The sequence below is a fragment of the Typopeltis vanoorti genome, chromosome 6 (genome assembly GCF_054136105.1).
Source record: "Typopeltis vanoorti isolate ZY-2024b chromosome 6, IOZ_Tvanoo_1.0, whole genome shotgun sequence".
NCBI lineage: Eukaryota > Metazoa > Arthropoda > Arachnida > Uropygi > Thelyphonidae > Typopeltis > Typopeltis vanoorti.
The window spans coordinates 103,395,144-103,421,140 of NC_143554.1; the positions used below are offsets into that span (position 1 = coordinate 103,395,144).

General features: G+C 36.1%; 1 protein-coding gene across 4 annotated transcripts in view; it reads right to left on the bottom strand.

The window, feature by feature from the left end:
* LOC150105767 (mitochondrial disaggregase-like) overlaps positions 1-23,315 on the bottom strand; it is a 244,459-nt gene extending 221,144 nt beyond the window's left edge. For 3 of the 4 annotated variants that reach the window (XM_090393565.1, XM_090393564.1, XM_090393567.1), the window contains exons 1-2: positions 22,906-23,315; positions 4,249-4,300 (exon numbers count right to left, since the gene is read on the bottom strand). In XM_090393565.1, the coding sequence (XP_090249691.1) occupies positions 4,249-4,300; positions 22,906-23,167 (314 nt within the window). In that variant the 5' untranslated portion in view covers positions 23,168-23,315. Of the gene's footprint in view, positions 1-1,480; positions 1,945-4,248; positions 4,301-22,905 lie in introns of all 4 variants that reach the window. The other variant, XM_090393566.1, reaches the window with a different exon arrangement.
* Positions 23,316-25,997: the final 2,682 nt, after the last annotated feature.

Below are 25,997 nucleotides of genomic sequence, written 5' to 3' on the forward strand. Positions count from 1 at the left end.
GATTTTTGACTTGAGCAATCTGAGATGTCCTGAGTTTGTATTATGGAACTGCTCTTAACATACTTCTGGAAAAAATGCAGAAATATGGCATTGTCCAGTATACATCTCTCATTTATAGTAATATTAATAAAAACCCGAAGACCAATTCCATACCACAAAAAATACCCTCACACCATCATGCTTCCACCATGCTTTATAGATGGAAAAATGAAGCAAGCTTGTTCAAATGATTACAAGGACAGTCTCTATGATGAAAACAGCATAGAGCAAAATACCTCACACTGAAGTACCTATTTCTAGTAATCCAGAGAATCCAGTTTCAGAACTATTGCTTAGCAGGAACCCTCATAATCTCAAAGTTGTTAATCTTTGCTCTATGCACCTTTTTAATTCTAATGAATGTCGCCCTCACTATCTCATTAGTAAAGCAGCCTTGTTGAATTTCTGGATAAAATTGCAAGGAACTGACAGTGGAATAGACAGTTGTTCAAAAACATCAGACAACCTCAGATACTACTTGCTAAGGTTTTATAAATTCACAGGAGGTAGAGAAGTTGAATCTGACTAGACATGACTTGAAAGTGCCTTACATTACTACCAGCTGAATTCCTCTATGGTTATGTAATGCAATACAGTGAATGGAAGGAATGCTCCCTCACTGTAATAACTCAGTAAATAATTCTTACACAAATTACACAAAGAAATACTGCAGTTAAACCCAAAATAACTCTGAACAGAGAAATGACAATGAAATGCCATTTATACTTAGCTAAGCAAGTTCCCTTTACTTCATTAGTCATTTTAGAAATAATTACCCTGCCCTTCCAGATCATGGTTTATCATTGATGGAACCTGCTTCTTTAAACTTATTCATCCAGTTAATTATGGAATTCATGCATAGTGCATCTTTGTTATAGTGGGTTTTAAATCTTCTTTGTAATGCAACCACAGACTAACTTGAAAAGCCAAACGGCTATTTTTTCTGGCGACCTTAATTAAAATTAAGGGGATAAAAATCCCTTGTTGCTTTACAGGCCAGTAAGCGAAACTCTAAGTTCGAGAACTATGATCTATAAGTTTCATGCCGAAGAACTATCGGCGAATCCAAGCGTAAGTGACCACTTGGTAGTACAATACATAGATCGTAGTTCTCGATCTTAGAGTTTCACTTACTGGCTGTAAAACAACAAGGGATTTTTATCCCCTTAATTTTTACAGACTAACTTGTCCAACCACTGCACAAATGATTTTCAACCAAGTGTAATGATAAGCAAGCAAAGCAGAATAAATAACATGGATGTATGACGGGAAGGGAACTTCATTTGTAATAGCACAGGAAAAGTTAGTTCAGTATTAATATATTAACAGGGTCATTATAAAGTCCTTGTGCAATTTTAAAATTTCATAACTTCCATTCTATACATGATAAAATCAAATTTAAAAAAGAGACAGGGAAAGAATATATTTCAGTCTTACATACATTTATTCTTGGGATTGTTAATTCTCAACATGCCTGCCATTATTATGTATACAAACCAAGATATGATTCTGAAGTTCCATAAATACATTTTGCAGTTAATTTTCAGTAATATCTTGAATCACATTAATTATTATCCTAGTCCACAGATCATCTAAAGAGCAAGGTTTTATTGAATAAATGATAGCCTTTTAACATATCCCCATAGAAAAAAATCTAATGGACTAAAATCAAATGGTGAAAATGGTGGCGAAGACATCGATCCACACCTGCCCCTCCAGATCATGGTTTATCATTGGAACCTGCTTCTTTAAACTTATTCATCCAGTTAATTATGGAATTCCTGCATAATGCATCTTTGTTGTAATGGTTAAATCTTCTTTGTAATGCAACTACAGACTAACTTGTCCAACAACTGCACACAATTTACTTTATCTTCTATTGAAGCAATTTGGTTAATCCTAACTCTGCAAAAAAATAATAACAAAATAAAATAAATGTTTTGCTAAACTACAATAAAATAAATGAATTACTTTTAGTACTTACTAAATATCACTAAATTACATTTCTAATGTTTTTCAGACTGATTTTATCATGTACAGAATGGAAATTATGAAAAGTTAAAACTGCAGAAGGACTTTATAATGACCTGTATAATTATTGTGTGACACCTCCAGGGAGTCCAAAGACTCATCGAGGGAGAGTGTGCCAACGGCATCAAATGATTTAACTGCTTCCAACTTGCTTAACTTTTTTTGCGCGAGCCATTAGTAGCAGAGGCTCTACCAATCAACCAACCTTTGCTGGCATACTAATCATTACTGTGGCCAAACTAACACAGAGCAACAATTTTTTTCTAGGTTCTGCAACTCTCGTATGTGGGGTGACACACACAGTGATCTTTCAATTATTCAACTTTCAGATAACCAAACCGTTAACTAATTGATCCTTGAATGGCTTAGTGTGTATCAATTGATTTTTGGAACATTACTATATAACCACACCTTCAGTTAACTTATTCAATTTTGGTTATCTAAAATGATTTCTCTGCTCCAACCGAATAATTGAGGGAGTAATGTGTTTATATATATGTCTGTGAGTGCTTGTGTACATGCATTCATGTGTGTGTGTGTGTGTGTGTGTGCGTGTGTGCACATTTTTTATAATGTGAATCCTACCTGCAAAAGGTTGAGAACCTATGCTATATAAGTATCATTGTTGCTAAGGGGTTCAGATAATCCAGAGGCACTGCTCTACAGACCAAATATTAATCTTTTCCAAGTTATTTCAAACCTCCACTAAGTATGGATGCAGTTTCACAAAATTCATCAACTTGTCTTAAGCTTTTCATGAACCATTAAGGGTCTTTAGCTTTGGACTTCACAACTGCAACTGTCTCAAGGATAAGGTGGTTGGCCCTATGTCTGTAGATGCATGTATTCGCAGGGCTGGTTTGCCTGTTCTGGGGAACGAAAAACCCGAGTTTCTGGGTGATAATAATAAAAATCATAATAATGCTTGTTACAATAGTGAAAGATATTTAATAAGGTTGCTTCCCAAAACTGAGAAAATTTATTTAAGTCGCTCTTACTAAGATCATGTTTAAATTCAAAGCTTTGTAGCTTTCTTTAGACACTCCAATAGCTTTTATGTAAGACTAGTCCATTTCATCTTTTTGAGTGAACTCAGGATAATGACTCTCCCCCATAATGTATCACTTTATACATATCTGTGAAGAGCGTGGGTCTGTACATTATGAGATAAAGAGCAATGCAATATGATGTCAACTGCTCTTTCCACATCCAGATAGTTTAGCGATAAAGATATTTAACATACAAACTTTCCTTTGCTTATGCCTGAGTAAAATAAAGATGAAAACAAGAATTTCATCATGAAAACAATAATGCAAAGCACTTTGCAAAGCATAATGCAAAGTGCTTTGCATTATGGGATACTAAGGCAAGTGATGTGAAGTCATTAATCTCTATATATGAGTTGCCCAATCCTGAAGTTACTTCAGGTGCAAACTTTGTTTGCTTACACTTGGATGAAGGATTAAACGAAGAATATAATTTCTTGGCATCTTTAATTTATAGTATAACTAAGTGGAAACATTTCCAATGCTGCTCACTATTGTTACCAGTATTAATTTACGCACACACACATGCAAATAGTACTTTTGTCATATTTGTAAACCATGCATTATTGTTTTCTTTATTAATATAATTTTCTACTTGATTACTAGCTTTTAATACAGAGAATGACTAAGATAAACTTAGTCTGAAATTCTGCTTCAGTGAACAAAATGCAAATTATTGTTCTATTTAAATAATTATTTCTAATATATTGATCTATCATCATATTAATCCTTTTATCCTCTTCAGCAGACTGTGCAACAGCTTTCTATGCACAAAACATGTGCAATCAGATTTGTGAAATCAGCATAAAAAACTTTAAAATTATGTGCATTTAATTAATGTTCCTATACAATATTCACCTATCCCTTTCATAAGAATCCAGATTACCAATGCAAATTTGATAGCTGAGCCTGAGATTGATATCATACTTTGAAGCTCCTGCATTTATTTTTTTTAATAAGCTATGACTTCCATAAATATGCTCATTAATTTATAGCTACAGGAGTTGAAATTTTGTGGTCTTTTATAATTTTATAATGTAACATAATTTCTGAGAAATTTTCAAATAAGTAACAAGTACATGTGTTAATTAAAACTCAACTTATAAGCAGATCACCCAGCAAATGAAATTACCTCTGAATTTCTTCATCATTACCAAATCTTGCTGCTTTTAACATTCTGTCATCTGGAAACAGAAATTTTATCTGTAGTATCACATTTAAAAAGCTTAAGATAATATTTTATAAATAGCATTTTTTATTTTATAATTGTTTTCTAATGGATTTTAGTTACAATTAATGATATAGTTTTGAAGAGAAAACAATCTTTGCTATTTTACTTATAAAATACAAAGATTATTTTGAAAACAGAAGTGTAACATATCAGAGATGGGAGGTATTTCCAATCTGTAACATTTACTCCTGGGTAAGCACTGCCTGTTTTTTCCTTTCCTATCTTAAGCATATTGTTAATAATAAGAAAGAGTACTGTAAAATGGATCAGAGATGATAAAGGTAATATATAAACTGAAGATAAAGATCTGGATGACTGAAAGTAATTACTTTGAAAAAATGCTAAATGAATCAAGAAGTAACAGAATAGTGATAGAAAATATTCAAGAAAAATGCAATCAGGAGTATATATCAATATTTGAGGAAGAATCTATAAAACATCGTAAATGTGGAAAACTGTTACTTAACTAGAAATATTATCTTACTGACCTACATGGAGTCATAAGACTCATTGTGGTAGGTCAACACAGTCTATCATACCACTCCTTAAACTCATCCACTATCTGCACATTCACCACCCTCACAAGCAATGCATGCCATGCTCTTAGCATTACTTTTTACCCTTCTACTTACTACTTCATTTTGAAACTTCCAGGGATGACCTGTTGTCCTTGCTCTTTTCCCTCACATATGAAAAACCTCCTCAGTGTTAATATGATGATAACTCTTAATATAATAATATTGAAAGTTTATTTTTCACTTGGTTAGACTATAATAAATTTAGTTTAATCCTTTATCCAAGTGTGAGCAAACAAAGTTTGCGCCTGAAAGTATCTTCAGGACTGGGGTAAGGTGGTACAACACCGGACAACTCGTTGCAAAGGTGGAGCAAGCTAACATCACTCCTATCTCAGTATCTCTCATAATGCAAAACACATTTCCTTGCAGATATGCATTAAAGGAAGGGCCACTACCCAGACTAGTTTCGACCTTTATTGAGGTCTCTTCAGTGGGAGCCAGGCCCAAGTGGAGATACCAGGCAGAAGCATTAGCAAGGTCATCTCTACCTATAGGAGTTGCCAAACAGTGTGCCACCTTTTTATTAAATTACTCTGGATTTAGAGAAAGATGTTGAAAGTTTATTTTTCACTTGGTTAGACTATAATAAATTTAGTGTAATCCTTTATCCAAGTGTGAGCAAACAAATGATGATAACTCTTCAACAGCTTAAAGGTCTTAATCACATTCTCCCTTTGTCTTCTATCCACCAAACTTCGTAGTCTGCATGCCTTCAGTGTATTCTCATAATTAATATTGTACAGACCCGATAACATTTGTTATCCGTCTCTGCACCTCCCTCCCAAGTTACTTCATCCCCCCCCCCTTCAAATCCCAGTGACCAGATCTGAGCACTCAAGTCTGGATGTGGTCTGATCAAAGCTTTATACATTGGGACAACTACACTTTGATCTCTCATTGTCAATGTCCCCTCTCAACATTGTAGCTATTCTCTGAGATGTCTTCACATCCTTTACAATATGTCCTCATAATGTCAAATCTCTATCCATAATCACCCCAAGATCTCTTGCTTCCTCCACTTCTTCCAATATAACTCCACCAAGTGAATACGAAGCATCTTAATTGTGGATTCCCAAATTTTAAAACCTTACATTTAGTTGCATTAAACATCCCTATTCAATTTGCTCACTTTTCCAGATTATTCAAATCCTCTTGAAGAGGATTTGAATAATCTAGAAAACATCAGCTCTATTACTAATAACCCTCCCAAGCTTCACATTACCTGCAAACAATTGAAAACATATTCCCATCGTTTTATGACAATATCACTGACAAAGATTGAACAGTAATGGTCCTAGTACCGAAACCTGTGGAACTCCACTTGAATCTTCCTGCTCCCTGATACCCCCCCCCCCATATACAACTATCTGATATATATCAGAGAGCCAATCACTAAATCCCATGTGGTGACTTGGGTTAAAGAATAGTTCCAATGTAGCCCATGCTTGCCATAAAAGGTGACTAAAATGAGTACCCAGTCCCCAGGGGTATAGTCAGGTTCCTTCTTGTAAGGCTGGGTGCAGGGCTAACAACCCCACCCTGTAAAAACTCAACTTATTAAGAAATTCAAAAGGAAAATTAACTGGATGGACTTCACAGAACAACCTGGGCAAAGGGAAAAGGATTATGAATATTGGTTTAGAAGCTGAAATGTCTTGTGTCTGAACAGAACCAGGAGCACTGAAGAGAGTGTGTGAGGAATTACTGAAATATAAAGTGAGGATAACAGCATTGCAGGAGGTGCAACGGAAAGGAAGTGGCATATTTGATACTAGAATGCATACTATTTTATACAATGGAGGAGATCCTTTGGTACTGCATTCTTGGTTGATAAAAAATGGAAACATTTGGTTCTTGATTTCAGACCAGTTAATGAATGACTGTGTACCGAAAATAAAGTTTAAGATGTTCAATATTTCACTTACGTGTGCACATGCACCAACCGAGGACTCTTGTGAAGAAAGCAAGGTGAACTTCTATGAATCACTAGAGAGGTTATATGATCAGTCACCAAAACATGATGTCAAAATGGTTCTAGGAGACATGAATGCCAAAATAGCAAAGGAAGAGACTTTCCTGACCGAATTGGCTGATTTTTGATTTTTCGAGTGGTAAAAATATGACCCTATGTACAACCTGTTTTCCACTTAAAAAAGCACATAAAGTTACCTGGATATCGGCAGGTGGAATAACAGAAAATCAGATAGATCATGTGATGATTGATAGATGACATGTGACAGATATTGTTGATGTAAGAAGTTTTAGAGGAGTGGATTGTGATACAAATCATTACTTGTTAAGAATTAAATATAAAAATAATATAATAAATGTCCAAAAATTAAAAGATGGAAAAATCAGACAAAAATATGTTGAAAGATTGAGAGAAGAAATAAATGAAGAGAAAGAGGATGAATATGACAATGATATGACTATAGATAAAAAATGGGAAGGGATAAAGAATAAAATCACCAAAGTGGCTGAAGAAGTTCTGAGATTCAGAAATCATGATAAACAAAATGAATGGTATGATTTGGAATGTAGAAAATGTGTTGAAGATAGAAATACAACTCATCTAAAGATGCTTGAACGGAAAACTCGAACAAATGAGAAAGAATATAGAGGAAAAAAAAAAAGCTAAAAAATGTTCAGAAGAAAGAATGTGAATGGGAAAAGACAAGGGTAAAATGAAATTGCGATGTTGAAGAATACTGGACAAATTAAGAAAATGTATAATAAGATAAAGGAAATTAAAGGTGGATTTCACCCAGAACAACTTTCTGCAGAGACCGTGAAAGCAACTTGCTTGGTGGAAAGGAGGACATTTTGAAGATCTCCTTCAGGACAAAACAAGCTTGGAAACTAACGTTCCAGAAGATGAACCTAACAAACCCTTGGCAAGTATAAGAATAGCTGAGACAGAGGAAGCACCAGAGCTACACGAAGTGGAATTACCCCTAAAGAGAATGAAAAATAATAAAGCACCTGATAAAGATGGAATACCAGTTGAGCTTTTAAAATATGGTGGGCAATCACTATTAATCAAAATCCACGAGTACTTGTCAGAGTCTATGGGAAACTGAGTATGCCTACTGAATGGGATACTGTTATTATCTTCCCTATCCATAAGAAATATGACAAGTCACTATGTCAGAATTATAGAGGAATATCACTGTTAGCAGTGATTCACAAAATATTTGCAAGGATACTGGCAGCTAGATTGCAGCCTTTCACAGAAGAAATGCTGGGTGACTATCAATGTCGTTTTAGATATGGTAGATCAACAGACCAGATTTTTACAGTTTGAACCATAATGGAGATATGCTATGAGTTTAATATTAATCTGCACCATTTGTTTGTGGAATTTAAACAAGCCTATGATGACATTAACAGAGATAAGCTATTCAAAGTCATGAAGGAATTCCAAATTCTACTCAAATTAATAAGATTAGTTAAAATAACACTCAGAAATACCATGTGTGGAGTGCAAATAAAGGGTGAACTCACACCAGAGTTCAGAATTACCAAAGGATTACAACAAGGAGATCAACTATCAACAATGCCTTGAAAGAGTAACACAAAATGTTGTAAAATTTTGAAAGAAGGATTTTGTACAACAATTCCTTATATGCCGATTTTACCAGAAAACGTAAATCCATACAACGAAATTGTGGTTAATTAGTAATTTTTTTGTTTATGTAGTATGGAAATAACTTAAGAGTAAACTGTCAAATATTGTGACTGCCAAATTTCTATAAAGAACAAAGAAAGTTAAGTGTAAATTTAATTGTAACAAAGGAAAGTTCCAGACAAAGAAATATTCCAGATGGATTAACTTATGACCTAAGGCAATCACTATTGTGAAGGTCAAGTATGTACGGGATTTCCTGCCTTAACGCAACGACGAAAAGGGTGGCGGGTGCAGACCCATGAAACACCCAAGAGAATCAAATCAGTGGCAGTTCCAAGGTTGAAGGAAGAGAATAAAAAGGGGAAGGATTGATAGATCGAGGCTTCCTTTCCCACAGGTAGTTGAGAAAGCTCTTTCTAGTTGGTGGCTTGTGGCACTTAGGCATGCACTTTTGGGTTTGTGTCATCGCCTCTACTCCGAAGCTGTTCCGGCTCTCTGTTCTAGTCCTAGATGCAAGGAATTCCAGTGTGTCTTGCCAATTCAAGATCGCAGATCCACGTCCTGCCAACAGACATCCAGAAGTAATAGAAGGCTTGATTTTGCAGAACGACTGTCAGTTCCGGACTTCCGACCACCAAGTTCCTAAAGGTCTCTGTTGATGAGATATCTTTGATATCTCAAAAGGTGCGCGGTAGTGAGCTAAAGTGGAAGGTAAAAGTTGAAGATAATGATCTCAAGGATCTACTAATGCGGACTAGATGACTAAAAAGTGAGGCCTTGTATAGGAATTTTCTAGAAGTGAAATTTGTGGCAGAATTTACTATTGTATTGAAATTTTGTTAGAGTTAAGAACAGTAATAAGGACTTTAGGTCGTGAGTTAAATTTTTGTGAAATATTCTGCTGAGTTGTGTGTGTTAAGATAGAGTTAATATATTTGACGGTTTAGAGTGAGTGATATAATTTACTGTCTGAGTTAAAATATGATGTAGTATGCACATGTCAGTTTTAGTGTATGAATAATTTGTAGGAATAATTAGTGCATTACACCATTTGTTTAAAGGAGAATTGTAAAGCTAGGTTGATTAATTTGAATCCAAGCTAATATTGCTGAAAGGAATAGAGCCTGAGAGGTTTTCAATGTCTAGTGTTAACTTTAAATGTACATTCAATTAGCATGAATAAGTTGTTTTGTTTGTCAAATAATTTGCCTGATTCCTGCATCACTGCTCATAAAACTCGAATCTGTATGACCTTGAGAGATAAGTAGTCACGACTGATAGATAGAAATTTTGTGTTGCTAGATTTAGTAATAAATACAAGAGAAAAATTTTGTGCCTTGCTGAGTGTTTTTCTTTGGAAGGATATTCAATTCCTATCTATGAATCCTGATGGCGTAGTCAATACAAACAAATAAATTTTCAGAATTCTAAATAGAAAAACACCAGCAGTTCAGACAGAGAAATCGGCTCCAGCCAAAGGCAATTTCTTAGTTCTAAAGTTTTGTGCATGTGAAGAATCATAATTATGGCCTTGAGACAAGGGGAGGGGGATTAAAGTTGAATGAGAGGATTAAAAATAAGAGACTAATTCAAGCAATGTATTTAGAGCTCGGGGTTACGACTGTATATCAAGTAGAGTACTTAAGTTTAAGTAAAGTAAAATATTCAGTATAGAACTTTTGAACAAGTACAAAAACAATAAGAGTAATTTTTCAAAAGCACAAACGACATCGATTTTTACAAGGTACTTCAGCTGAGTAAGCACCCAGATGAAGTATATTTTGTAGATGATATGGAATGTATTGAAAGAACTGAGAGAAACCTCAGAAAGGGTTATAGACAAATGAGGGCAGAGGCGGCAAAGAAAATGGGATTACAAACAAATGAAACTAAAACAAAATACTTAATTGTTGCCAGAGATAAACAAAAATTTGGAAACATCCAAAGTTTCACTGTAGATGAAGAAACTTTTGAACGAGTACAGCAGTTCACATATTTGGGATCAGTAATAACAGAAAGTAATGACATGTCAGTTGAAATTACTCATAGAATAGCTGCGGCAAATAGAACTTACAGGGTGTTCGGGATAAATTTGACAGTTTCGTAAGGAAAAAGAAAATCTTCTTTGTATCTATTAAATTTAATGAATTGACAAAAAAACATTACAGGCAGAGTTAATTACAATACTATCAACAAGATTTACTCAAAATAACCACCATTAGCATCGATCACAGCTTCAATTCTGCTTCGGAACCTCGAACAAGCTGATGCTACAGTCTCCCTGGGAAGGGCCGCAAAAACTGTTTTAATTTTATCCATTAACTGGGCTTTTGTATTACTGGAAGTGCGATTGGTGTCTTTTTCAACTGCGCCCCATACAAAATAATCCATGGGGTTAAGGTCTGGGGAGTTTGGAGGCCAAACATTTGGACTGGTGAAGTCGTAGAAATTTTCAGACAACCATTTTTGACTTTTCCCAGAGGTGTGGCAAGGGGCCGAATCCTGCTGCCATACATACGGCCTACCATTGGCTACCCTTGTTATCCAGGGCTTGACTACAGTTAGCAACTCCACGAACAAAGCCCGAATTCCAATGCCAGGGTTCCTCAACACCTGTTCCTGCAGATTTGCGAGGAATTCTGCTGTACGAACGCAATCAGATCGTCTGCTAGGGATCTTTCTTCTTGCTACATCCTCATAGTCACCATTGCAAGTCTCTAGTTCATGCCTGATTGTTTTTACTGTATTCAGGGAGCATTGGGCAGCAGTCGTAATATCCTTATTTTGATGGCGGGCACGAATCATCATGATACAAGTTATTCTCTTCCATGATTCAGGTGGGTTCCAGCTATCCATCCTTTCTGACATCTTGTATATGAATGAAGAAGGGTCCAAACTTTTAAATGAAGAGAAGTGTGTGTTAATACATGTAACTTACGGAAAAATATAATTAATTATAAATATGTCAAATTTATCCCGAACACCCTGTATTATAGCATTCAACTATTATTAAAATCTAATCTGATTTCGATAAAAAGTAAAATCCAGCTATATAACGTAATCCTCAAACCATCACTTTTGTACGGAATGATCCAGAGAGAACAAAACCAATTACAAATATGGGAATGAAAGGTATTAAGAAAGATCTTTGGCCCAGTTAACGAGAATGAACTTTGGAGAGCGAGGAACAACAAAGAAATAATGGAGAAATTTAATGAAGTGGATATTATTACTGAAATAAAGGTGAGTAGACTGAGGTGGCTAGGATATGTTCAGCGAATGAGGGATGACAGAGCTGTAAAAAAGGTCTTCATGTCTGAAAAGGTGTAGCTAGACCCAGAAGATGACCCAAAAGGAGATGGTTTGATGATGTGGAGGATGATTTTCTTTAAATCATCCTTCACATCCTCAGAGCAAAGAACTGGAGGAACAAGGCATAGAATCGTGAAGAACGGAAGGCTATCCTGAGACAGGCCCTGGTCCTAAATGGACTGTAATGCCAAGGAGGAGGAGTAGTAATAGTAGTAGCCAATTACCAATTCAATCCACTAACCTGATATCCAAACCCATATTTGCAACTTAAAAATCAACTTGTCAAGTATGAAAATCAACTTGTCTTGTTTATGAATCTAGTTAAGGTAACTAGATTCATAAACAAGAGTACCCTTTAAAAATTCCATGCTGCCTGCATAAATATTATTATCCTCATTTTCTCAATTCTGTATACAGATTTGTATCAATTTCTCCCAAATTTTAACTACAGAAGAAACACAAACAGGCTTATAGTTTGATACTTCTATTCCTTATGCAGTGCTACTATCTTACTCTCCTGCTGTCCCACTGCAAGACTTTCATTAAGCACCCAAGTTAATGGCAGAGTCAGTTCCACAGCACACTCCATAAAAATTCGTGGTGAAATTCCATAACGTTCTAATTTACTGACATTTAGCATACTCAGTATCTGGAATACATCCTCTTCATTCACTTTAACACTTCACCACACATTATCCTTCTAGGAATAAAACCTGTTGTACCAGGATGCAACACAGTCTCATAGCGTGATCATTAAATAGCTCAACTATCCTACATGGCAAAAAGGTGTCTAGACACCAGTGCTGTTAAACAATACTGCATTTATTGCAAAATCAATAAGGAGCTGGCCCACCTTTGGCCACAATTACATTATGCACTATCCTTGGCACACTTTCAATAAAATGCTGGTAACAAGTTACAAGTATATTTTTCCATTGCTCCTGCAAATTTGTACATCCAATTTCAGACACAGAAGTTGGATGTGTCATTCTAACCAAAATCTAACCCATGTCGAAATGGAGTGTGCTTTAAATCTTCCTGTACTTCCTTCAATTCCAACTGCTGACTTAGAACTCAAATAAAGACTAAGTATTGCTTGATATAATGCCCGGTTGACACTATACAACTGTAGCATTTTGAATGGCTTTTCTCTTGGCACCTTGTCATATGTCTTTTCCAGGTCTACACAACTCAAATATAGATCTTTGTTATATTCCAATGATTTCCCAACTATTTGTCGTAAAGTGAAAATCTGATCCTTACAGCTTCTATTTGGCCTGAATCCCACTTGATCTTCACCAAGCTTCTCTTCCACAATCCTTCTCAATCATTTCTCAAGTATACTTAGTCGAATGGTAGAGCCTCTGCTACTAATGGCTCGCAAAACGTTAAGCAGATTTGAGCGTGGCTAGTAGTTAGAAGGGGTGGGGGGCAATCATTCGATGGTGTTGGCAAATTCTCCCTCGATGAGTCTTTGGACTCCCTGGAGGTGTCACATAATAATAATACTTGCACAAATCTTACATTCAGTTTTATTTCCCTATTTATATATGGGTACTATGAGAGCTCCACACCAATCATCTGGAATTCGTCCCTCTCCAGGTCTTCTGACCTATGCAGTGCAGCCACTGTAAGACTTATTCCAAACTTGAGAATTTCTGGTTGAATATCATCTAGTCCAGCTGCCTTTCTATGATTCAGGCTTTTGATGGCTTTTTCTACTTCAAGTATGGATATGTATTCCTGATTACATGCCTGTTCAGTGTTTTTTTACTACTGTGCTGTCACTGATCATTTTATTCAGCAATTTTTTTGAAGTAATTATTCCAAATATATCATGGATATCTTTTTCTCCAGTTTTAATGTCATCTTTATCATCTTTAATTCCTTTTACAGCACTCTTTCCTCTATTTGAGCTTTTTCAACAGCCTCCAGAATATTTTACCACATTCTTGATATTTATTTTCTATGTTCTTATCAAAGTCTTCCAATGACTTTTGTAGCTAGTTTTATATACTGTTTAGTTTTCTTACACTTGTCTGTATTTTTCTAAAAGCACAAGCTGATTTATTTGCCAGGAACTTTTGATATGCTTTCTTCTTTTCCTTCAAGCCTCTTTAACTTCCTGTGTCCACCATGGAGTTCTGATTTTTCAATCCTTGCAGACAACCTCACCACATGCCTCTCTAGCTAAATCAATCAATGTTTTCTTCTGTCCTTGCCACTGAATCTCTAAGGTTTGGTTCCTGTTCTCAGACTCTTTTTTTTTTTTTTTTTGGAATAATGTTTCCGTATTTTAGTCTACCATCCACATCTGAAGCTGCTCAACTTTTATTTGCTGTAAAACTTTCTTACTCTTATTCTTTTCAATATATAATTCAATTTTATCCTGCTCAAGACTAAATAGTGATCACTTACAATTTCAAATCCTCTGTACACTCTAGTGTCCTGCACCAGTGAGAAAAAATCGCTATCAATAATAACATAGTCAATGAGATTTTTCTTATTCCTTACCTCTTCTCTCAATGTGAATTTGTGCACATTTTTATGTTGAAGCATTTTGTTAGTAATAACTAGTAATAAAAGTAATAACAGTCCATGTCTTGAGCAAAAATCCAACAGATATTTGCCATTATCATTAGCTTTGCTCTTTTCTCTAAATTTTCTCAAAATATTTTTGTACATCTGACAATCATTTCCTACTCTATTTAGATCACCAACAAGGACTAACTTTTCATTTTCCATTTTGTCAGTTGCTTTCTCTAAAGCCTCAAAAAATTCTTTCACTTTTACCTTAGTAGAACCTTCTGTGAGACCATAAGCACAAATACGTCTCATTGTCCAGTTCCCCTATTCTGATATTTGCCACATCACTCTACTTGATATTGCCTGCCATTCAAGAAGATTAGCCTTATATTTAGTGTTCATTACTATAACTACTCCTTTTCCCTGATCATCATTGCCTGAATATAACATTTCATATTTATTGCTCAGAAAAATCTTACAATGTTCGTCTTTTTTTTTGTTTCAGTCATCCTTATGTTGATATGGTACTTATACAATTCCTCGGCTAGATCTATTTCTTTGCCATTCAGACTTCTTATGTTGACAGTACTGACCTTGAACTCTGGTGATGTTGAGTTGGGGCATGTTCCATTAGCTGAGTTTTTGCTGTTCCCTTGTGAAAACAACAAATAGAGGCCTTGTTTAACTATGTGATGCCCCAGCTGGCATGAAATTTTGCCGTGCCAGCTGGGGAATCACATGGACGAAACAGTCTGTGTAGTGACCCTTTCCATAATGTACAGCATTATACATATCCACAAGGATATGTGCTTTGCATTATGGGATACCAAGGCCAGTGATGTGAAGTCATTAGCTTCCATATATGAGTTGCCCTAGTCCTGAAAATACTTCAGGTGCAAACTTTGTTTGTTTACACTTGGATAAAGGATTAAACCAAGTACATAATTTCTTGGCATCTTTAATTTATAGTATAACCAGGTAGAAAAACTTCCAACAACTATCTCTAATCCAGAGTATTTTAATAATAAGGTGTGACACCTTTTGCTACTCGTATACGAAATATGACTTGGCATCACTTCAACCATAGTATCCTCTGGATCTGGCTCCCACTGATGAGACCTCAATGAAGGTCGAAACATCTGGGTAGTGACCCTTCCCATAATGCATGGCATTATACATACCCATAAGAATATGTGTTTTGCATTATGGGATACTAAGGCAAGTTATGTGAAGTCATTAGTTTCCATATATGAGTTGTCCCTGTCCTGAAAATACTTCAGGTGCAAACTTTGCTTACGCTTGGATTAAACCAAGTGAATAATTTCTTGGCAAAATTTATAGCTGTTAACCTTATACAAATCACAAATCCACCCAGCTATTGAATACTGCTCTCACATTTCGAGTGGGGCTCCTAAAAGCTCCCTCAAAATGCTTGACTCAATACAAAGGAGAGCAATTAGGTTGATAAATGATCCATCTCTTACCAACTCACTCTCCTCACTCTCACATAGATCTTTGGTCTCTGCAATTTGTGTATTCTACAAATATTTATATGGTAAATGTTAATCTGAAATACCATCAATAATTCCTCCCACTCAGTACTAAGCCCACTGGAACATGTACAGCTGCCACCCAACATCCTTTCACAGTACACCTTGAAGTCCACAGAACAAATTTCTTTTCGTCTTCGTTCATCCCTGCTATTGTTGTACTATGGAAGTACAGCAATAGCAGGGATGGCTACTTCCATAGTATATTCAGTCTTCTCCCTGAAGTATTCCCAAGGAATACAATATGCAGCCTTTTAAATCAAATGTAAATAAGTTTCTCCTTTCTCAACCCACTACTCATACACAGTACTAATGTATATAGGTTGATCAACCAACTTCTCGTGTATGGGTTCAATATATATATATATATATATATATATATATATATAGAGAGAGAGAGAGAGAGAGAGAGAGAGAGAGAGAGAGAGAGAGAATACATTGAATTTTTTAAATGGCAAATAAATAACAGAATCTCTCTGTCTTTGAGGCATAATGCAATTCATAAGCAATATATTCATTACTTAAAGATATATTGATTTTTTTTTTTTTTTAATCATCATTTTGCATATTTTTCATCCAACAGGAATAAGAACATTATCAGCCTTGCAGTCCACATTTAATATAATAATTTCCTCATTCCTATTTGATTTTTAATTGGAACATAGTGAAAAAAAAATGCAATAAAGCCTTTTGAAAAAATAATACATTGGTATAGAAAATTACTGAGGTGATTAAAAAATAATTGACAAAAAAGTCCTTTAGAGGGCAATTACTAAAGAAGGGTTGAAAAACAATGTCTGTAGTTAGAAAATGATTTGGATTCTCTTTATGCAGTGGCACTAATTTTCTCTCTTTCCACTCTTCTGGGACTGTTTCTTTTTTGCCTGACTCTTATTGAACAGCTATGTCAAGTGTCAAGGGCTCCATCAGCTACTCTGCATGTATATGTGGTGATGTCCCATCTAGTCCCATTTTAATTCAAATTTTAAACACTTCACATCCCTTGTTATTCAACATTACAAACATTAGTTCCAATCCTCCTTCTTGAAATAAAATTACTCAATGACCATTCATTTAATGGCTGTGATTCATGTCATCTGCACCTATTAAAACCACACTTTCAAATTCACCCTTTCTTCTCTGTTTCTTTTTGCCTGATTCTCTCTATGGTTTTTTTTTTTTTGGGGGGGGGGGGGGGGGGGGGGGGGGGGGAGAAGCAAGGTACCTCAGCCAATCTCTTTTCTTATGCTCTCCTGCCTTAACTTATCACCTAATATACTGTGCATTATATTCCCTAACCAGTGAGGGGTGCCCTTCTCTTTATATTCTCCATAGCATCTCCTTTCTCTCTGGCTTCCTGCATAATTTCATTTCCATTCGGTTTCCTCTTAAACTTTGGAATACAATATGATGTTGCATCAGTTATTGAACTCAAAGTTATAGGCACTAGGTAGTGAGTGTTCTGCCATTCAATTGATCATAACATAGTGAGTTCTATTACAAGGTTCACCATGCTTGCCTACCCACCAGAATATGGTGCACATACAAAAGGTATTCCACTTCAAGCCCCAGCCAAATGCTACTTCTGCCCTGAACCAGAAACACTATAATCACATAATGTTATACTGCCCCCATACCTCTCCAATATGGAACACTATTCAGAAATTCATAAAACACAAAGAACCGTTCACAGAACACACACACTATTCTGGCTAAAGGACGGAAACATAATAATTACCGAAGCAATTATAATTATAACCATGTACTCTATCTGGACATACAGATGTGACAGAAATTATAGAAGAGATACAGGCCCAGATATAATGCAAAAACTCAACAAACAACTAAATGAAATCATAACAGACACAATAAACAAAAAAAAAAAATAACAAAACACCAATGGTGGAAGATAGGCCTTACCTCTGAAGAATATGAAGAAAACATACAAATAATGGAAATAAAAGATCCACCATAAAGAAAAAAACATGAAAACAGGCCAATACAATTCACTCTGAAAGGAAAAATAATGGAATAGAAAACTAAACACATAATGTAAATATGTATATATAAGTGTAGAAATAGTGTATAGTAATGAATATATCTATTTGCATAAGAGGAAGTATATGTCTTATGATATTCAGATAAGGTAAAAATATTGTAATATTTCAATGTGTAACTTATGTTAAATGGCAAAATAACTGCCCAAAAGATTGCACAGGACTCTAGGTGAAAATAGATATTGGGCAAGTTATCATGTTGTAAATGAAAATTGTTAACTGAAATAAGCATGCTATGTATCTATTGTATATTGTATTATTTTGTTGTATATATTATTATGTTGTAAATGAAAATTGTTAATTGAAATAGGCATGCTATGTACTTATTGTATATATGTTATTGTGTATTGTATTATCTTATTGCATATATTATCATGTTATAAATGAAAATTGTTAAAAAAAACTGAAATAAGCATGCTACGTACTTATTGTGTATATGTAAATAGTTTGTCCGAATGTACAAGGATGCTTTTGAGAAAAAATATAAGTTTAGTGGTTATCACATCCGCCTAACACACGGAAGGTCCCAGGTTCGATCCCTCGCAGGCACAGGTTAAGTTTTTTGCTATTTCTATTACTTAATTGTTATTTGTATGTGATCCGACCGAAGATTAACTGCTAATGTTTCGGTCAAGGTCATATTTTAAATTTCAGGAAAGAGAAATTTAACTAATGAGATGCACAGTTTATTGTTATTTATGTCAAATAGTGATAATAAAGTGTTACGGGAAATGAAAAAAATAAAAAAATAAAATAAATAACATGTATATTAGTATGTATGTCTTGCTCTATAATTCCACATATCTCTTTTATCCAGTGAAGTATGCACCTGTTCTGATAGTTCTGATGTAAAAATCATACATTTCACTCTCACCAACTGGAAGCATCATGATGTCTTCATCTATTATCACCACATGATTAGTATCATGTGGTGAGAACAGATGAAGTTTTTAATATCAACATGTGCTCTATGCTGCTTCCCCTAGATGTTATGTAAAAATAATTGTATTTCTATATATATGTAGCCTAGTCTTGAAGATACTTCGTACACAAACTGGTAGCTTACACTTAGATAAAGGATTCACCAAGAATATAATTTCTTAGCAAGTTTAATTTAATTTAGAACCAAGTAAAAAAAAACTTTCTACAACTATCTCTGATCCAGAGTATTTTAATAATAAAGTGATACAACTTTCTCCTACTTGTATACGGGGAAATATATGAAGCCTGCATTAATTCAACCTTGATATCTCTTCTGCATCTGGCTCCCACTGATGGTGGGTTTACTTTCTGGGAAGTGAAGTAGTTCTGCCTCAGTATGTGTCTCCTATTGCTGAGTAAAACCATCACCACCAAGTTTCTTGCACTGAGGTAATTCAGCACAGGAAAGTCAGGAGTGATCCTTTTGAGTCACTCAGTGTGATTTACAGTGATCTTGTAGATCACCCAAGAGTTTTGGGAGAAGTATCCTCACTTTAACAGCACCTCAAAAGTCAAAAGCAGTCTGGGTAATGGCTTTTTCTCCATAATGCATAGCATTATACAAGTCTGAGAGGATGTGTGTGCTTTGCATTATGGGGTACCCATAATGTGAACTGATGTGATAACATAACCCTCTCTATATCAGGGGTCGGTAAACTTTTTACACCATTGACCCCTTCATAGAATCCTTGATCCCTCATCGACCCCCATCATGTTAAATAAATGAATAAATGTCATCACTAATAAATTTCTCAATTTAAAAATAATAATTCCTTCACCCTTTTACTTCATTACTTCTTCTCGTTAAGAAATATTTAAAAAAATTACTTAAGAAATTTATAAAGAACATTAAAAATTTAAATACCCTTTTGATCTCTAGACATTTATCGACCCCTTGAATAGCCACATTGACCCCCAGGGGTCGATTGCGACCACTTTGCCGACCCCTGCTCTATATACAAGTAGCACAGTCTTGAAGATACTTCAATGTAAACTTTGACACTTTTTTTTTAAATCTACACCTCCCCCCCCCCCCAAAAAAAAGTTTAAGTAAACCTATAGTACATCTGTACTGTGGGAGATAAAATAATCGTTTTTACATTTTTATTAATTGTGCGTGTGTGTATACACATACACACTATATATATATATATATATATCATTTCTTTCTTACATAGTCCTGAAAACATCCTCCAGAGACCAACCAGGGATTTTTTTTTTCAAGCCACTTCAGACTTCCAATAAGCAGAGTGGCACTCATCTCTAACCTAAAGACAATCACAAACATCCATGCTGTATTGGCAAATTAGCACAATGAGTGAAGGTCAAGTAATTATTATGGGGGATTTTAACTTTGGGGACATAGATTGAGGGAAGAAATGGTCACAAGGAACAAAGGAAATGGAGTTTATACAGTTGTTAAGAGATAATTACCTGAGACAGCATGTGATGGAAGGGACAAGAGATTCTAGAGTGTTAGGTCTGGTCATAACATCAGAGAACATATCAATAAGTAATTTAGTTACAATGTCTCTACTCGGGGAAAGCGATCATGTGGTCTTGACCTGGGAGATTGAAAGACGTGCTGAATATTCTATTAAGAATAGGTATATGCGGAATTACAAGGCTGGTGATTATGGCAAGCTGAGAAGTCAGCTTTCAGCTGTACTATGGCATGAGAAATTCAAGAGGAGAGAAGTTGATGGTGCGTGGGAGATTGTCAAGGAGTATTTGAAGAAAGATGTGTCAGACTGTATTCCCAGAGTCAGAAGGAGAAATCAAGTAGGAGTAAAATGGACGAATAACACTATTAAACAAGAGTTGCAGATAAAGAAAAGGTAGTGGAGGACGTATAAAGAAAAACGTGATGAGCATTCCAATGAACAATATAAGGTACAGGCAAAGAGAGTAACCTGTATGGTAAGGAAAGCCAAAGCTAATTATGAGAGGAAGCTAGCTGATGAATCCAAAAGAAACCCTAAAGAGTCTTTCGCTATGTGGCTAATAAAAGGAAGAATATCCATGGAAAGATTACTTTAAAAAGTCTCGATGGTAGGGAAATTACGGAAGCTAATCACATAGTTGAGTTGCTTAGTGATCATTTCGCAAAAGTGTACCATCTTCGTAGTGATAGTGCAATGTCAGATGTGTCATTGACTGATGAGAGTATAGAGATAGATGAAATTGAGGTGCTTAATATATTAAAGAACCTTTAATGCTAACACTGCCATTGGATTAAATGGCATATCGGCTCATGTGTTACAAGAATGTGCAAGAGAATTAGCAACTCCTCTAACCAGAATGTTTAATTTACGCCTCAGTTCTGGTAAAGTGCCAACAGAGTGGAAAAAGGAGAAAATAGTTCCGTTGCACAAGGGAGGCTCTAAGACTGAGGTTGCAAATTATAGACCAATCAATATATCTGGAGTGGTGAAGATTTTGGAGAAATTGGTTAAAATTAGAATTCAGGACTGGGTGGACAGCAATGGGTTTTGTGACGGGTAGGTCTTGCCTAAGTAATTTGCTTACTTTCTATAATAAAGTAACAGCGGAGTTGGATAAAGGAAATCCTTACTCAGTGATACTGCTTGACTTTGCAAAGGCTTTTGACAGGATTCCACATGGAACTCTGTTACATAAATTAGGGCAAATGGGTATGGATCCGAAGATGGTGATTTGGATTAAAGGATGGCTGGTGGACAGATATCAAAGAGTGGTTTACAGAGGAGCGGAGTCCAGGAAAAGGCAAGTGACTAGTGGTGTACCTCAGGGCTCAGTTCTTGGTCCTCTATTGTTTAATTTGTACATCAATGATATTGGAAATACCTTGAATGGAAATATCCTTGTTTGCTGATGATGTAAAATTGGGAAGAGTGATAATCAATTCAAATGATGTGGATATTTTACAGGATGACTTAAATAGGCTGACGGTATGGACTGAGGTAAATGGCTGTCAGTTCAACGTGGCTAAATGTAAGGTGATGCACTTCAGGAGGATGACATCGCATGCTGTTTACTATATTAATGGAACTGAACTGCAGGAAGTTGATGAGACAAGAGACTTGGGAGTTATTGTGGACAGAGAACTTAAGTTTAAAGGGGATATACTGCAAAGATTGCCAAAACATCACATCAAATTACATGGTTGTTGAGGAACACACTAACAAGCAGGGCTAGGGAAGTTATTGTTCCACTCTATAAGGCATTAATAAGGGTGCATTTGGACTATTGTGCACAGATCTGGTTGCCAGGATTTCTTGGTGATGCAGAAGTGGTGGAGAGGATTCAGAGGCGGGTTACAAAGATTGTTGCAGATCTGTGGGATGTTCCCTATGAGGATAGATTGATGATCTGTGGGCTCCAAAAACTAGCTGATAGACAGGAGAGGAGATATGATAGAGGTATTTAAATTGTTAAAGGGATTTTACAGGATTGATACTGATGATATTTTTAAGACCAGTACAGGATGTGAGAGAACGAGGGGCCATCCCTGGAGATTGTGTAAGAGCATGGTTAACAAGGGTGTTAGGACTAGATTTTTTACTTGGAGGGTTGTGAATGGGTGGAATGCTTTGCCAGAGGTGGTTGTGAATGCTTCAACTGTGAATGAATTTAAGGAGAGGTATGACAGGTATTGTGTAAATAATGGTTAGTATGTCAATGTCGGATCTCCCGCGATGAGTCTTTTGACTCCATGGAGACACCGTTAAAATAATAATAATAATACACTTCGATAGAGGATTAAACATGAAAAGGTTTCCTAGCAAGTTCAATTTATAACCAACTCCAAAACTTTCTCAGAAGATAGCAGCCTAGTTAGCATAATAATGCACGTATAAATTAAATTATATTTAGACAAACTATTATTTACTTATTTGATAACGTTATCGTATGACTGAGGTTATTAAAAAAAAAAAAATGCTCACCATAGGAATTGCTAACATTACTAGGTTCAATGAGAGATGCCAGGGCAATGGACCCAGATGCAAATGAAACTGAACTGAAACACAACTTTTCAATTAAATGCCTACATTTCACACTTCTCAAAAGTGTCCATGAAAAACGTCTTACGGCGCTGAAAGAAGGACAATTTACACATTGCTGTAAAACATCTGTTGGATATTTTCGAAGTATTCGGTGTACAAGCAAAATTCTAGTCGACATTTCAAATCCATAAATTACATACATACACACAAAAAGGTATTACTGATCCAGGCTCAGAGGGTTCGTCGTTTTACTTAAAACACTTAGCATAATAATATAACAGGCGCATCAACAAATAAGATAGAGAAATTCCAGAATATTTGAACACATAACAGTGATTTAAAACAGACACATCAACACAAACTACGACCCCTTTCGGATTTCAAAGAATTACTGAAAATTCCCGAATACCCTCGAAATGACTAAACTCGTCCAAAACTTCGTGCAAAGGAGTTAAACGGCGGGCTGAGTTAATTTTCTAATAATAATAATAATAATAGTAACTAGTAACTAGTAACATTACTGGCTTAACGGGTGAAGCAAAAGCTTTTCATATTCCCGGCTATCTTAACAGAGACTGTGAGTGGAAAGAGTTTATGAGCTATATTGCTCGCCCTGATTGGGCTAGGAGATTAATCCTCAGTGAGGGGATTTAGGATGGCTTTAGGTCTTTTGTGCTTAGAATAGTCCGTTGCATCATAGTCAGCGGCCAGTTGGATCAGTCTGTTAGGATGCACACTTGCCTTTGAAAAGAATTTGGTTGCTATAGTCCGCATGAAGGTGTAAATATAGGGGACCTCCGTGTCGCGGTACAGTTGGACAGTTCGGATGAACCATGGAGCGCCCAGGATCATTCTAAGACACTTGTTCTGAATGCGTTGTAATTTAATGATATTTGAGTTTGAAGTATGGCTCCAGGCCGGTGAGGCATAAGTGAGTATTGGACGAACCATCAGTTTGTATATGAGAAGTTTGATTCTGGTGCTCAGTTTGCTGTTTCTGTTTATTAGCGGATAGAGCTGGGCTATGGTTTTGGATGTGTTTGCACAGAGAGTCTTGATCTGGGAGTTGAAAGTCAGTTTACTGTCCATCACTACACCAAGGTACTTGATCTCTGTTTTCCACTGAATTTTTGTGTTAAAGAGGAGAATATCTTCTTTGGGAAGCACTGATCTTCTAGAGAATAAGACGGCTACGCTCTTCTGAGGATTCACCTGGAGACGCCATTTGGCAAAATATTGCTCTATTTGCAGTAGGTTTTCTTGCAGTTTCTTGATGGCTAAGTGAGGCTTTAATGATCTGGCCAATATCGCTGTATCATCAGCGTAAAGAGCTTTAATTGAAGATAATGGGTTGTGTGGTATATCATGCAGGTATAAGGAGAATAGGATTGGTGCTAGTAAGGACCCTTGTGGAACTCCAGCCAAGATGTGTTTCCGTGAGGACACCACTCCACTTAGTCTCATTTGCATGCGTCTATCGCAGAGGTACGTCTTTAAGAGTTGAATGATTCCAATTGGGACACCGGATGATATAAGCTTGTATAGTAAACCATAATGCCAAACCTTGTCAAATGCACTGGCTAAGTCTAGGAAAACAGCCCCAGTGCATTGGCGCCAGTTAAAACCTGTGATGATATGTTCCACCAATCTGTGTATTTGTTGCGTGGTACTATGCAACTGTCTGAAACCAAACTGCTCCTCAGGCAGGATGTTTAACAGGAGTACAGAATCTTGAAGCCTAGTAAGAATTACCTTTTCAGCTATTTTTCCGAGATTAGAAATGAGCCTGATTGGTCTGTAATTCTGTGGCAGAGTGGAATCCTTTCCAGGTTTATGAATTGGAACAATGTACGCCAATTTCCAGTAGGAAGGGAAATACTTGTAGTGAAGTATGGAGTTGATTATGTTTGCTAAATGAACAATAGCTTTGCGAGGTAGAAGTTTTATAACTTTGTTGGAGATGCCGTCGTGTCCAGGAGCCTTTTTATTTTTGAATTTCTGAATAATAGCATATATTTCAGCAGGTGAGGTGGGTGTGATTTGAGTAGAGTGTGTGGGAGCAGACTTGAGTGAATATCTGACATTACGGTGTATCTTGTAGATATGACTAATGTCAAGGTGACCGTATGCGGGTTTGCATTGATTTTCAAGATGATTCGCTATTGCCTCAGATTTATCAGCATCGGTGTGGATGAGACCTGAATCTGTTTGCAGAGGGGGAAGAGGTTTATTTTTGTTCTTGATCTTTCGGATAAGATTCCATACAGAGTGGCTGTCAGCGGAGAGGGAGGTCAGTTTTTCTTCCCAGAGTTGAGTTCTATGAGCTGCGAGTGCATCTCTCACTGCAGAATTTAACCTATTTAAGATCCGTTTATCTTGTGGCGCCCTAGTGTTATGGTATCTTTTTCTACCCTTATTTTTTTCCCTAATCAGATTCATAGTATCTTCAGGCAGGTGGTTGGACTTGTGGGTGGTTGCAGGGGTAGTAACTGCTGTACAGGCTGCTGTAATCTGTTCTGTTAGATTTTTGACAGCTATGTCAATTTCCTCTTTTGATTTAATGATGGGAACAGGTCCAATATATTTCGGGAGCATCTTGGAGAGCCTTTCCCAAGGAATAAATGAGTGAGGGGGTGGGGATGATTTTTCAAGATTTCCTAATTTTAATCTTATTGGATTATGATCTGATGATAAATCATTGATTGTTATTAGATTGTATTGGAGTCTGATGTGCTGCAGTATGGCTATGTCCAATACATCGGCCCTACCATAGGTGTTGTGATGGGTGGGATCAGCAGGGCCTATTACGTGAAGGTTGTTGAAATCAGCATAGTTCTGTAGTATCTGTCCATTTTTGTTAGTGGAGTGGCTATTCCAGGTAGAATGCTTGGCATTTAAATCACCTGCCACAATGGTAGGCTCTCCAGTGTCAAATATGGCGTTCAAATCAGAAGGTAGTAGTGCTTTTTGTGGTGGATGGTATGCTGTAAAAATTTTTAATTTGCCTACTGAGCTCGTGAGAATCTCGATGC